This window comes from Euphorbia lathyris, chromosome 9, assembly GCF_963576675.1.
Source record: "Euphorbia lathyris chromosome 9, ddEupLath1.1, whole genome shotgun sequence".
Taxonomy (NCBI): Eukaryota; Viridiplantae; Streptophyta; class Magnoliopsida; order Malpighiales; family Euphorbiaceae; genus Euphorbia; species Euphorbia lathyris.
Genome location: NC_088918.1, coordinates 79837633 through 79853908, shown reverse-complemented (window position 1 = coordinate 79853908; position 16276 = coordinate 79837633). Strand labels below are relative to the sequence as shown.

The 16276-nt window shown below is 37.4% G+C and overlaps 1 protein-coding gene across 1 annotated transcript; it reads left to right on the top strand.

Annotated features, from left to right (window-relative positions):
- The first annotated feature begins 10046 nt into the window (after positions 1–10046).
- LOC136205860 (delta(24)-sterol reductase) lies at positions 10047–13989 on the top strand. The gene is made up of 3 exons (XM_065996692.1): positions 10047–10177; positions 11870–13144; positions 13277–13989. Exons 2-3 carry the CDS (start codon positions 11897–11899, stop codon positions 13718–13720), a joined length of 1692 nt encoding a protein of 563 aa, XP_065852764.1. The 5' UTR covers positions 10047–10177; positions 11870–11896; the 3' UTR covers positions 13721–13989.
- Positions 13990–16276: the final 2287 nt, after the last annotated feature.

The window sequence follows — 16276 nt, the reverse complement described above, 5'->3', positions numbered from 1 at the left end:
GAGGTTCTGTATGCCCACAACATATGGGGTATCTCATCCGCCCAACCTGTTTTTTTGTCACCTAGCCGCTTCTTGATGCCTTAAACCATGGCCCTGTTGGTAACTTATGTCATACCATTTGATTGGGGATGGTTTACAGAAGAAAAATGATTCTTGATTCCCATGCTTTCGCAGTATGTTTTGAACTTGGCACAGTTGAACTGGGTGCCATTGTCGGTTATAAGCTTCTGTGCGGTTACAAATTCCTTCGTGTAGTTCTCGCAGCACATAGTCTCCTTCATTGCGACTAACGCATTTCAACCATGGACATGTGTATGATCTCCGATACAAAGTTCCATCCCGCATTGAGTATCATGCCGACTGCCCAATTATTTTTCTAGCTAAGCCCTTATCAACCGGCAAATCTCCCTGCTCCAGATACTGACGGATTGGTATCCGCCAATCTTCATCGTCTTCCAGTTCCTCGATGACCATAATCTGATCAACCTCGAATGCTGGTGCCGATTTTATTTCCAAGCTGCATGCTTTTTGACTCCATGGTTCTCTACTTGCCGCTGCTTTTGCCAATTCGTCAGCTTTTGCATTTTGGCCTCATGGAACATGCACCATCTCCCAAACGACTCCCTTGTGCGTTAACTCTTGTGTCAATCGGTCGACTACCTGATGGTATTTTACGAGCTCCTCCTATTTCACCAGATAATTTTTTGTGATCTGATTTATCATGAGTTTGGAATCGCTGTAGATTACCACTCTTTCTGGGGTGAGTTCATTGAGCAACTTCAATCCGCATATCATTGCTTCATACTCTGCGGCATTATTGGTAGTTTTGAAAGTTAATTTTTCTGCATAGCACATGCGAATAACCTCCGGGCCCTTGATGACGACTCCTAGCCCAGCTCCGTCTGCAGATAAGGCCCCATCTGTGTACATGCTCCACTCTTCTTTTTGTGCCTTTGGACATTCATCATCATCCCAGGTGAATTCGTTCACGAAGTCGGCGAGCACTTGGCTCTTTAGCGCTGGTCTTCCTTCATAGCGGATATCGAATTCGCCCAGGCGAATTGACCATTCCATCAATCGGCCGGATGCGTCAGGTTTCTGCAGTACCTTTCGCATTGGGATGCCAGTTCTCACAATGATAGTATGCGCCTGAAAGTATGGTTTCAATCTAGCCGCCGTGGTTATCACTGCGAGGGCCATTTTGTCCAACCTCGAATACCGAAGTTCTGCATCCTTCAGGACTTTGCTCACGTAGTACACTGGATATTGTTGCCCTTCTTCTTCTCGCACCATCACAGTGCATATCGACATGCTGGTGACGGATACATAAAGAAACAAATCTTCTCCGTCTTCCGGCCTGCTCATTAAGGGCGGATAACATAGTAATCGCTTTATCCCCTCAAATGCTTCTTGACAATCCGGCGTCCATTCAAAGGACTTGGATTTTTTGATGGCGTTGTAGAAAGGTAGACATCGCCTAGCTGAGCATGATATGAATCGCCCTAATGCCACCAACCGCCCGTTCAGTCTCTGTACTTCCCTTATGTTCCTCGGCGTCTTCATCTCCATTACTGCTTTAACCTTCTCAGGATTCGCCTCAACCCCTTTGCCGCTAACAATGAAACCCAGGAACTTTCCCGCTCTTGCTCCGAATGTGCATTTCTCTGGGTTCAATTTGAGGCCATATTTGATCAACACTTCTAGGATTTCTTTGATATCCCGCGGGTGGTCTTGCATTTTCTTGCTTTTGATGATCATGTCATCAACATAGATCGAGAAGTTCTCGCCGGATTTGTCTGAAAATATCTTGTTCATCATCCTCTGGTATGTTGCTCCCGCATTTTTCAATCCAAAGGGCATCACCTTGAAGCAATAAGTCGCCTGGTGAGTTATGAATGATGTTTTGATTTCATCCGCCTTCTCCATTGGTATCTGATGGTAACTGGATTTCACGTCGGTGAATGATAAAGCTTCATATCCTGCAGTTCCATCTACCAATATATCAATGTTAGGAAGTGGATACATATCTTTCGGACATGCCTTGTTCAAGTCTTTGAAGTCGACGCACATTCTGTACGTTCCATTCGGCTTTTTGACTAGCACCACATTGGCTAACCACTCCGGATAGGTGACTTCTCGAATTGCATCTGACTTTAGCAAATCCGCCACTGCTTTTTCAATCGCCTTTTGCCGCTCAGGAGCATGTCCCCTCTTCTTTTGCCGCACTGGGGTTGCCCCTTTGTCTACATTCAACCGATGGGTTGCTACGTCTGGGCTTATCCCTTTTAACACTTCATTTGGGGCGGCAAATGCCGACTCACATTGGATCAATACCTCGGTAATGGCCTTCTTTGTTTCTTCTGAGAGTCCAGCCGCTATTCGCACGTTCTTGTCATTCGAGATGGTGAATAGTTCCGTTTCTCCCAATGCTTCCGCCGGGAGCTTATCTTCGACTTTATCCTCCTCTTCCGGTTTTGGTTCAAGTGATAATGGATAGGCCTGTTGAGATACAAGTTGATCACCTTCAACTATGACTCGCCCTTGGTGTGTTGGCAAATGTAACGTTAAATGCTTCATTGAGATGAGCGACTCCGTCTCCGATAGGAACGGTCGTCCCAGAATTATGTTGTAGGCCAGTGGGAGATCAACAATTGCGAATTCTAAATCACCTCGCCATTTTAGATTCTTATCGCCCATTTCTGCCTCCAACACCACCTGCCCACTCGTTTGGGAGGATTGACCCCCAAAACCAGTTACATCCATGAAGGTGTGTTCCACCCGCTCGTCGTTGATTCCCAACTTGTTGAATGCTGTCCGGGTAATGACATTGCAAGAACTGCCTGTGTCGATAAGGACCCGTTTGACGTCCCATCCTTCAACGGCCATCGTGATCACCAGGGCATCCGCATGCGGCTCCGTGATTCTCACAAATGAGTAATTGAGGGCATCCCCCCTATGTGTATTGCTCTTTCGCCGTTCACGGCGAGTTCTTTTTGTTGGAGGCTCGTAGATTCCGCCTGCTATCACGTTTATCACCCCTTTCTTCTGCTTCTTTTCTGGCCGTGTTTCTCCCTCATGCGGGAGCGTTGTTTTCTCATCAGCTGTATCTTTTCTTACAAATTGACTCAGCTTGCCTCTCTCGATCAGTTTTTCTATTTCCTTCTTCAGTTCGTAGCAATCATCTGTGTCATGGCCATTCAACCTGTGGAACCTGCAATATTTGTTAGGATGTCGCCCCAAACTGGTTCGACCTTTTACCTCGAGGAACCGCACATCCTTCTTCAGGGGGCTCTTTTCGATCCAAAGTAACACCTCTTGGCGAATCGTGTTTAGTGGCGTGTGATATCCTCCACCTTGAAAGGGACGATCGCCTCTTCGAACAAGATTACCTTTGGACTGGGTCTGACGCCGACTGTCCGAAGTGGTTCTAGCGGCATCTCTTTCTCACCGAGTTTGGGCCCTATATTCCCTGTTGACATCATCCACTTCCATGAATTCCTTTGCTATCTTCATGAGCTCGGCTACAGTGCGTGGTTTGTTACGGATGATTTCTTCCCGCATGCTCCAATCTGTGGTTCCATCCGCCATGATGTTGTGAATACTCACGATATCTGGGTTCTGCAATCGCACCAGGATATCGTTAAAGGCGACAACAAATTCCCTTAGGGAATTATAGTTCCTCTATTTGATCTCCTTCAGCTGCCTATCTGTCACATCTGCTGCTTTACAGCCCACGAACTTCGCACAGAAATCCCGACTATATTGTTGCCAATTGTGAATAGATTCTGCCGGTAAAGATCGAAACCAATCAGATGCCGCACCGCCCAAAGTTGTCGAGAATAACCTGCAAATTATGCTTTCGCTTGCCCCTGCAACATCCATTAACTCTCTGTAGTTCCTGACATGAGCCTCAGGGTCAGAATTTGGATCCCCATAGTATTTTGGTATGGCAGGCGCCTTGATTCTATGATCTGGAATGAATTCCCGCAACGAAGGGGCAAAAGGTGAATCGCTCTGGATCTCTGCTCTCGGCCTAGGCGAGTACCCCATTCGCTCCATCATGCTTCGTAATTGATCTTCTAAGTCAATATCGGGTATTCGTCGGACTTCTTCCATCCGCTGCTGGTGAATTCTGGGTGGCATCCATCCGCCCATCGGTGTTGAGACGTGTGCCTGTTGGGGGACTAACCGCTGTCCCGTTATAGGATCAAAGTTCCAAGTGTGCTCTCGCCCAGGAGTCATCAACTCCGAATGTCTGTGAGGAAAAGGTTCCACTTGCTGTAGCGGAAGAGTGCCTTGCACTCCTGGAAACGGTTGGGATGGCTACCAGGTCGGATGTATCGTCGTAATGAGATCTGGGTGTGAGTAGTTGCTCGGGTGGCTGTGTGGGTTTGTGCGACTACTCTGGCCCACTTGATTTGGCGCCTGAGATGGCTGCGGGAGGGCCGACATGACAGGGATAGTCGGTGATTGTGTTGAGATAACCACAGGTTCTTGAGGAGCAGGCGCCACGGCGGTATTGTGTTCGGCGAGGGCCGTTAGTAAATTAATCATTCGATCTCCAGCCGCCTGGCTCATGTTCGAAGCCAAGACTTGTCCAGCCATCTGTACGAAATCACTATTGGACATTTCCATCTCAGTTTGCACTTGGACCTCCAATAACGGACTCAATTGTCCCGAAGGACCCGATGAGCTAGGCACCACAGGCTGTGTACTTGCAGGTTGCGAATTCGCAATCCGTGGTCCCCTGGAGTTCATACTGGTTGATCTAGTGGTAACGCCGGTCGTTCGTGATGGTTATGACATGTTCTTCATGTACCTTTAACCAAATGTTGGTAAAAAAGGTCCACGCTCACCGCACCAATGATAACTTGCTGGATCCGCTTTGATATCCTTTGCCGGAGTTACCTGCAAAACAAAACCGGAGACAGGATCTCCGGAAAAACTCTCCGACGATCAAGTCAGTTTTTGTAAGGACGAGTCTATAATTTAGCAATAGCTTTGTGGAAAGAATATGAACGTACCTCCCCCCTTATTCTTAAGGCCTTTTATAGGTGTTTTTTGGGTAACCGCCGAGGGCGGTTACTTCTTAGTGGGCCATGTTCTGAGGGCGGTTATCCCTTTTTAGGCCATGTCCCTTTCGTGGCTTTCATGGCAACGAACGTGGTTTTGAGAGGGAGTCCTGACGCTCCGTCTAGGAATTCGGGGCGGTTTACTCGCTGCGCCCGCTTCCTTCATTTGGGTCCCGTCCAATCTTAGCCCATGGGGCTTTAATACGGGCTGGGCTTGCGAAATGAATGTAACCCGTTTTGGGCTTCGCGGGTTATCACACCTAAATAACTTCAAAACGAAAATTTTCAAGAATTAAAATTTCTTAAAATATAATTAACTCTTCGAGTTTTTTATTTTGAACCTGTCAACGGTCGTTTTGAGGCGTTGAGTGGTCATCGGTGTTAAAATATGTAAATTTCAGTGGCTTTTACTGTTAAGAATTGAAGTTCAGTGATCATAATATTAAAATAAATAAAGTTTAGTCGCCATGGGTGTAATTTACCCAAATTGGAATAAAGCATTCCAACAAAATATATGTCAATATGAAAATCACATTGATACATTGTGAAATAATAACTTATATTTGATATAGATGACAGGTAAATTACATCCACAACCATTGAATTTTACATTTTTTAACATTATAGATATTAAACTTTAACCAACGTCTCAAAATGACTTTTGATAACTTCAAAATAAAAAAATTCAAAAAAAGATATATTCTAAGAAACTTTAAATCTTAAAAAAAAAACCGTTTTGAGGTTATTTAAGTGTTGTTTGGTTATAAAAAAGGATAATGAATTTATTAGTCCCTATGTTTTGACAAAACACACTGTTTAGTCCCTGTATATTAAAAAACACATGATAAAGTCCTTAACGTTTTTATCGGTGAACTGTTTAGTCCTTAATGTTTTTCTCAGTGAACTATTTAGTCCCTGCCGTTAAACTCTCATGAAGATTATGTTAGTCAATTTGGATTTGTGTTCTTCTTTTCCTTTATTTTCCTTTCCTTTAAACTCTAATGCATCTGAAATCAACTTTGAGTGTTCTTCTTCTTGTTTTTCTTCTTAATCGTTCAAATTCGTAAGCATTGGGTCTGTTCTTTTTCTTATTCTCCATATAAATAGCTTCTTTTTCTAAATTGGATTTCCTCTTCTGAAGTTTGAAGGTAAATAGTAAAGGGTAATTTAGTCATTTTCGAAGTCATAAACGGTAAAAAATCTAACAAACAGACGGAAGGACTAAACATTTCACTGAGAAAAAGGTTAGGGACCTTACCATGTGTTTTTAAAAATACAGGGACTAAACAGTGTGTTTTGTCAAAATATAGGGACTAATAAATTAATTACCCTATAAAAAATGAAATTTTAAAGATGTAAAGCTCAACAAATAGTGATTTTGAAAAATAAAAAATGTGGTTTCATTGTAAATGTCATTCTAAACAACTTTAATTTTTGAACATTTTCATTTTAAGGTCGTCAACAATCATTTAGAAGCGTTAGTTAAAGTTTAGTGGCCATAATGTTAGAAAGTGTAAAGTTGAATGACTTTTATATTACGGTTTGAAGTTTAATAGCCATACTGTAGAAATGAGTAAAGTTTGGTCGCCATATGTGTAATTTAACCAAGGCTTAATACATCATCTGCCTACCGAACTTGTCCAAAAAGTTTGATTGACCCCTGAACTTTCAAAAGTCCCAATAACCCATTCAACTTGCATAAAATGTTTGGTTAGCCCACTGAACTTGCGTAAAATATAATCAATTATTCACCCAGTTGCAAAAAAAAAGTAAATTAAATATGGAAGATGTAATGCACGCGTCTTAAAAAATTAAATATGACCAAGGTCGGGGTACACGATTATAATATTAGAGCAGGCAAGTTTGATAGTTGAATAAGTAAGAACTTCATTTTTAATCTATTATGTTAATTATGTAATAATATTCTGAGGTGCGTGCAATACATCTTTCGCATATACGTTACTTTTTTTTTTTGCAACTGAGTCATTAATTGATTATATTTTACGCAAGTTTAAGGGGCTAAATGAATATTTTATACAAATTAAAAGGCTACCGAGACACTTCAAAAGTTCAAGAAGCGAATCCAGTTTTTTAGATAAATTAAGGGTGCAAATTATGTATTAAGCTTTAGGTGTCTTCTATGCTTATTTGCTTATTTTGTTTTTGACAGTAAGACTTAGCATAGCCTAACCCTAAACTTTTAACCTATAAAAATAATATAAAACATATATATATAGCTCAAATTTGGACAAAACATTACCAAAGTTGTTCTTACCTACTTCCTTAAATAGGTAATATCAACTTTTTTTTTTTGAAGTAACTTTTATTATTTATATATAAATAAATAAAAGTTGTTATTATCTATTTAAGGAATTAGCTTAAAAGTTTTGGTAACTATATATATATATATAAAGGTAAACATTTATTTCTTTGAATAAATAAATATATGAATATGTAGACATATATAATAATTAAAATAAAAAACAATTTTAGTTCAATAATTATTGGAAGAAAAAAATATATTACTGCTTGTTATTTTTGTGATAAATACTAGGATAAGGTGCAAAAACAATGTTTACAGTCATGAACAATTTTACTTTTAACGTCTAAAATGGTGCAATTTTACTTTTAATATTAGCAGTTAATAGCAATTTTACCTCTAACGTTGGCAAGTTGGATCAATTTCAGATATTATTATAAAACATAGATATTTTATTCTTTATTATGCACCAAATACATATCAGTTTGTTTTAAAAAAAAATTCATATTTTCTATAATTTAATAATAGAATTGGAAATTAATATTTAAAAAATTCGGCGAAATATTTTGAATTTTTTTGTTCAACTCGTATAATAGATAATATATTTTTTAATATTTTTCACGTCTAATCATATGTTTATGATATGTTACTAATGAATGATAAAACGACTCACATATGAAGTGTAGATGATAAGATTCATGATCGAGAAGACAGTTTGATGAATTATTTCTCAAATTTGCCTGATTTGACAACGTATGGGATAAAATTTCTATTGACTACCAACGTTAAAGGTAAAATTGTAACATTTTAGACGTTAGAGGTAAAATTGCTCCTGGATATCAACTTTATGAGTATTTTTGCATCATATGCAAATGTTAGGATTCAAAAGATATGAATATTATATTATGTTCTTCAAAATAGAAGAGTCAAACAGTGTTACGTAAAAAGATGAGGACTAATAAATTATTTACCAAAAAACAATGTGATGTAAAAACAGTAAAAATAAGGGATAAAGTGCAAATTAACCCATAACGTTTACAGTTAGGAGTAATTTTACCCTTAATGTTTAAAATTGTGCAATTTTACCCCTTACGTTGACAGCTAAGGGCAATTTTACCCTTAACGTTGATAAGTTGGGTATTTGAGAAATTATTCAACAAATTATCTTATCGGTCATGAATATTGTAATCTAAGCTTCGCACATGCGTCATTTTTATCACTCATTAATAACAAATCACAAACATATGATCGGACGTAAATTTTCTTTAAAAAAATAAAATAAAAATAAACTATTTTTTTACTAGTTGGATAAAAAAATATTTAACCAAATTTTATAAATATTAATCTCCAATTCTATTATTAAACCACAGAAAATATGAAATATTTTTTTAGAACCCACTTATATGCAATTTGTGAATAATAAGGAACAAAATATATGTGTTTTATAATAATGTCTGAAATTGGCCAAACTTGCAAACATTAGAAGTAAAATTGTACTTGGTTGCCAACATCAGAAGTAAAATCACACCATTTTAGACGTTAGGAATAAAATTGATCACAGCCCTAAATGTTAGGGATATTTTTGCATCTTATCCCTAAAAATAATAATGTAGCTCTTTTTCAATGATAATAATAAGGATAAATAATTTATTAGTCCTCTCAAATTATCCTAACATATTGTTTAGTCTCTATATTTTAAAAAACACATTATGGTGTCCCTATTTTTTTTGTCAATATTAACCATTTAGTCATTTTGTCTATTGTTTTTAGACAATTATAGTATAATATAAAATAAGCATATTATTTTGTTATTTTATGTATGTCCGTTTATACCAAATATAATAGTTAAAAATAAAAAAAAAGTAGACAGAAAAAGTAGAGACCTTATAATATTTTTTTTAAAGGGTTAAAGTGTAAAAATACCCCTAACATTTTGGATCAGGAGCAATTTTATCCATAATGTCTAAAATAGTAGAATTTTACCCCTAACGTTGGAAGCCATGAGCAATTTTATCCCTAATGTTTATAATTTGGATCAATTTGAAAAATAATTCATCAAACTGTTTTCTCGGTCATGAATCTTGTCATTTACACATCACATGTGCGTCATTTTATCAGTAACAAATCACAAACATATATTGAGATGTGAAAAAAATAAAAAAAAATATTGTCTTAAGTACGAATTGAACAAAAAAATTCAAAAAAATTCACCGAATTTATAAATATTAATCTCTAATTCTATTATTAAATTATAAAAAACATCATATGCAATTTTTTTTAGAACTAACTGATATGTAATTGGTGTAAATTATAAAAAACATCATATGCAATTTTTTAGAACTAACTGATATGTAATTGTTGTAAATTATAAAAAGCATCATATGCAATTTTTTAGAACTAACTGATATGTAATTGGTGTAGAATAAAGAACAAAATATCTGTGTTTTATAATAGTGTCGGAAATTGACTCAAATTATCAACGTTAGGGGTAAAATTACTCTTGGATACCAACTTTAAAGGTAAAATTGCATCATTTTAGACGTTAGAATATAACAAAATGTTAGGAGCATTTTTGCACCTTAACATTTTTGAAAATAATAAACTAAGCAATGTGTTAGAAAAAAAAAACAGTGGGGATTAATAAATTATTTCCTTTAATAATAATAATACTAATAATTATTGTTATTATTATAATAATAATTACAATAAATAATTAGAGAAATTCACAGTCTAGACCACACTCTCTTACTGGAATCTGCTTTAAATCTGTCGCTTAAGCCGAAGAGATTGAAAAAACTCAAATTTCGGATCCGATCTCTGAGCAGAATCTGCTCCACTTTCTCAGGTACTTCCTATCTCCCTCCGTTATCTCTTCTCCTATCTCTGAATATCTCTTCACCATTTTTTCCGGCTCACTGTTTTTCTCTACTCCGATTTCTACTTCCATTTTTCTTTTTGCTTTGAATTCTCGGAAAATTATCCAACCCTATCGAAAACTTTCAAGTCGTTTCAGCTACTCCACTGGTTTTCATTTTAGGTTTTTGTTTATTTTTTGAAATTTCCCCCTGTTTTGAGCGCCGAAAAAGTAATTGGTAGTATAATGTAAGTAATAATCCTCTGATTCCTTCTGTGAAAATTGAAATAGTCTGTTTGGTTGCTCAGAAAATTAATTATTTACTCCAGAAGTGTTTATACTGGTCTGAAGTGGACCTCACCTCTTTTGACATTAACTGATCTATGTTTTTGCTTTTGCATGTTGACATATTTTTGCTAATACTGTTCTATTGTTTCTCCATTTTTGCTTTACATTGTTGTTTTTCTGCCTGGATAGTGACGGATCTGAAAATTTAGTGTTGTTTTTAATTTTCTTTGTTTATAGTGAATCTTTTCAAAATAAAACTTTGATTTTAAGTGACTGTAAGCTTTGGTTTACATTGTTATTTTTATTGCAATTTACAAGAAATTTTTTCATACTTGATTCTAGTTTCTTTGGGTTGTTCACTTGGTTTCTGTAAATGAAGTACTAATTTGGTCTGCGATGGAAAGAACAATTTCTGTGTAATAGCCCAAGTCGCACTTACTGTGGATATGGATATTGTCGGCTTTAGCCCAAGTTGCACTTATTGTGCCGTATGGCTTCTAGATGCCTCTATATGTGTTGGGAACACATCTTGCTTATATAACTTAATCGTTTTCTCTCTATTTCTGATGTGGTGTTCTTTAAGGCGCCTACTTGCTTAGGTCCGGGTTGCTACAGTCTCTATTGTTTTGTTACCATCTGCAATTTACAAAATAAAACTTTGATTTGGTTTACTAACCCTTTTGATTTGTTTTTATTGCAATTTACAAGAACATTTTTCATACTTTTGAGTTAACAGTGCCTTTTTATTTGGTCTGAGATGAAAATGAACAATGTCTATGTAATAGCCTGTTAGATATGTGGGATTCATTTCATTCGTGCCGCTCCTTACTCAGGTCTTTCACCCCGAGCCACCCCTCGGGACTGGATCTTTACAGTCTCTATTGTGTTGTTATATATAACATATTATATCTATATATTTTTTCAAATGGAAATAAAGACGAAGTCGTTTTCTTTAGTTTGCGGCTTTGCACTATTTAGATGTTATATATTTGGTCTAACAAGAAACTTGTTGTTAGTCAATCTGTTCTGCAACTGATTTTTCCTGAATTTATTCAACTAAACAACTGCAGCTTGTTTCTCTTGAGTACATAATGATTTAAGTATGACTATTTGTGATCTCGATGTGCTATCGATTTTTGCCATCGATTGCGTTTGTCTCCTTGGATGACGGGAAGGAACTTCATTGTTTGAACTAAATACACACCAGATATGATATTGTTTTTAAAAGTTATATACTGCTAAGGTCTTACTGAATTCATCAATGTAGCTCCCTTTTCGTGTCCGTTATCTTTAAACTGTTTAACTGAGTTCGTCTTCCGTACATTACTATTTAGCAGATTACACAATGACCTTGTATTGATAATATCTGGGTACTAAAGCTTTTTTTCTATGCAGTCGAAGGGCATATCGACACTTAGTGCAATGTCAGATCTCGAGGCCCCCTTGCGCCCCAAGAGAAAGAAGGGATGGGTGGACTATTTCGTTCATTTCCGATGGATTGTGGTTATTTTTGTTGTCCTGCCAATCTCCTTTACACTTTACTTTCTCACTTATCTTGGGGATGTTAAATCCTCAATGAAGTCGTACAAGCAACGCCAGAAGGAACACGAGGAAAACGTGAAGAAAGTTGTCAAACGCCTCAAGCAGAGAAACCCATCGAAAGATGGTCTTGTTTGCACTGCTCGGAAACCCTGGATTGCTGTTGGTATGAGGAATGTTGACTATAAGAGGGCTCGGCACTTTGAAGTTGATTTATCAGCCTTCCGTAATGTTCTTGAAATCGATAGAGAAAGAATGATTGCAAAGGTAGAGCCGCTTGTCAACATGGGACAGATCAGTAGGGAAACTGTACACATGAATCTCGCCCTTGCAGTGGTTGCGGAACTTGATGATCTTACTGTCGGTGGCCTCATCAATGGTTATGGAATCGAAGGAAGCTCCCATCTCTATGGCTTGTTTTCGGATACAGTTGTAGCTTACGAGATTGTTCTAGCAGACGGTCGAGTAGTCAGAGCTACTAAAGACAATGAATATTCTGATCTTTTCTATGGCATTCCATGGTCTCAAGGGACACTCGGACTCCTCGTCTCAGCTGAGATCAAGCTTATACCGATTAAAGAATACATGAAGGTTACTTACAAACCTGTTGTGGGAAATCTAAGAGAGTTGGCTCAGGCATATATTGACTCATTTGCACCTAGAGATCTTGACCAGGATAACCCGGAAAAGGTTCCTGATTTCGTGGAAGGGATGATTTACACTCCTACAGAAGGAGTCATGATGACAGGGAGATATGCCTCAAAAGAAGAAGCGAAGCGGAAGGGCAATGTGATTAACTCTGTTGGTTGGTGGTATAAAACTTGGTTCTACCAGCACGCACAGACAGCTTTGAAAAAGGGACAGTTTGAAGAGTACATTCCAACCCGGGAATATTACCACAGACACACGAGGTGTTTATACTGGGAAGGAAAGCTTATTCTTCCGTTCGGAGATCAATGGTGGTTCAGGTTTCTCCTCGGCTGGTTAATGCCTCCTAAGGTTTCTCTGCTCAAAGCTACCCAAGGCGAAGCAATCCGAAACTATTACCATGAGAATCATGTCATTCAGGATATGCTTGTTCCTCTTTACAAGGTCCCGGATGCCCTAGAGTGGGTCCACCGTGAGATGGAGGTAATCGTTTTCTTTTTCGTCCAGTCCTTAGTTTCTCAATATCATTATAGTCTAATCCTTGCATTGATTTTAAAAATTCGATTAGATGCGACTTGTCATATGTTTTAACAATAAATTCGACTACATTTCCAGGTATACCCGCTTTGGCTCTGTCCCCACAGAATGTTCAAGCTGCCAGTCAAAACTATGGTATATCCCGAGTATGGATTCGAGCATGAGCGCAGACAGGGCGACACACCCTATGCACAAATGTATACAGATGTTGGAGTGTATTATGCACCAGGACCGGTCTTGAGAGGGGAGGTGTTCGACGGGGCTGAGGCAGTTCGTAGAATGGAGAATTGGTTGACTGAGAACAACGGTTTCCAGCCACAGTATGCTGTATCCGAGCTGAATGAGAAGAATTTCTGGAGAATGTTCGACGCTGGGCTGTACGAGCAGTGTAGGAGGAAATATGCAGCTGTCGGAACTTTCATGAGTGTTTATTACAAGTCGAAGAAAGGTAGGAAAACCGAGAAGGAGGTGCAAGAAGCTGAGCAAGCCATCCTTGAGACTCCAGACGCAGAATCTAATTAACCGATCAACATTGATCGACTGATTATGCAGTGATTTAGTGAGATTTCTTCCTTAGCTGTTTGTTTTCGGATTTTGTTACTTTGCCAGTGAGCTTTTGCCAGTTTTAGTTTCCTAGTTTAATGCTTTAGCTTATGGTTAGTTTGTTGTCTTGGTTTTTTAACGGATTAGACGAGTCTTTCGATGATTTTTCGGACATCATGTCCCATGTTTTAGACAGTTTTATGGTCTCTTGCACACAGGTTTAATCTTATTCCATGGAGACTTTATTAGCTTTGAGCTTGAGTTTTATGTTTTAAGCTTACTCTTTTCATGTTGCTCTACCTGCATTGTTTAACGCATGCACGGGCGTGACGGGACAACCCGATTAATAATAAGGTCCGAGTGTCCGTTCGGTTTTCTTTTGTAGTTCTTGCTGTTTTGAAGCGTTTGGTTAGAATAATAAACAATCCTTATAAGTATTAGAAATGGAACGTTAATTTCGTAAAATTTTATTTCTGAACATCAAAATAACAGTCATTGGAATGGACATGTAGACGACACATTAGGCAAACCCAACTAACACGTTTATGTAAAAAAAATCAACCCAGGCTCGTTCGTTCCCTTTTTAATCCAAATCTGATAGGTTTACGGAATGCGTGTGGACGACACGTTAGACAAACCCAACCAACATGTTTATGTAAAAAAATATGATTGGGTTGGTGGTATGCAGGCTTAATTGATGATGCAGTCGAAATATCACAAATGTTAACAAAATGTTGATTTGCGTATGAATATACGCTAATCAATTTTTTAAATTTAGAGAATTCTGGAAAATACAAAATAAATATAAAAAATTACTTAATACATCCAAAAATGCTTTTTAAATAGTAAAATAAATTCTTAAACGAAATTGGAAAAGACTTAAAAGAAAAATTAAAAGAAAAAAAAGTAAATTGCATTTTGAAAGCCTAAATAAATGAATTTGGCCGAAAAAGCACAAACATCACCATAAAGAAGTGAGTTTTGCTGGTTGGCATGTTTCCAACCAAAATAAAAAAACACAAAAACTCAGGAGTTAATAAAAATTATAAAACTGTCACTATATTAAAATTTATCGAATCGCTATAAAAACTTGCAAGCTAATTTTTCAATCGCATAGATTGGATTTGGTGATATATTGTCCACTTATCTTTCGGTCAAAAACAGGGATCCAAGACTCCCAACTCACTATAAAGACCTCGCATACATTAATTGACACATGTACCATATTTCCACATCATTAATTAAAAACCCTATTTTAATTTATTTACAGAAACGCAGATCCATCGGTTTCAACTGCTTAAGCCGTCACCGCTGTCTATCTCCCGGCGTTCTCTGTGTACCAGTCGTCACCGCGGAATACTTTTAATATTAAAAAAATATATATTTTTCTTTTGTGGCAGTGACAATTATACCCCCTAAATCCAACCATATAACACCTGTTTAAAATCTAATTACGAACAATAAAATACTAAAATTTTAGGGTGTCTTTATTGGTGAAGTATCTCTTAGACTTTGAAGATGGAATCAACAAAGTACACCTTTATTATGGAAATCAACAAATATATTAAATTAATTTAATAAGTATTCTACTAATCCCAACACAAATGTTAAATTAACTTTGAAACTGTAAATATTTCAAAAAGAACTTTGAAACTGTAATTGTTTTACTAATTCCAACACAAAGCTATGGAAAATTGTAATCATTTAATATTTCATTCAATCGCATTAATAACGGAAGTGATTACTAAACCCAGCCATGAATTCCCACCCCTAGCCCTATGAAAAGACCAAACTACCCTTTATCCAAAATTTGAAAAACACAAAATCTCTCAAATACCCTACACACTCTTTGATCAAATCCGGACTAATTTGTGAACCAAAACATGGAGTGTAACAACAACCGTAAAGGGAAAGCGAAAATAATAAGATTTACCGTTTTTGTTTTTTGATTTAAGCTTAAAAATTGAATCTGTGGGTGATTTTTTAAAAACGCCGGAATCGCAGTTGGGCGTATGAACATCACGCCCGACCTACGGTTCCGGCGTATGAATATCATGCTCGACCTGTGGTTCGGGCGTGAGGCTATCACGCCCGACCTATGGTTCGGGCGTGATGTTCATACGCCAGCACCATAGGTCGGGCGTGATGTTCATACGCCCGACCTATGGTTCGGGTGTGATGTTCATACGTCCGAGGGGTTTTAATTAATTTAATTAATTTTTTGTAATTTTTAGTTTGTTTAATTTAGTTTAACTAAATTTTTATGTTGTAAATTTTAGTTGTTGTAAATTTTATTTTGTTTAATTTAGTTTAACTAAATCTTTATTTTGTTAATTTTAGTTAAATTTTTATTTTGTTAATTCAGGTATTTACAGGTTAAATTCAATAGCGGACTAATTTTTTTACGGGTTTAATTCAACAGCGGACTAATTTTTTTTACGTAACAGGTATTTACGGATTTAATTCAATAGCGGACTAGCTATTTTTTTTGCTCTCCCGACACGCGGGCGTGTGCCTATCACGCCTCACCTTGTG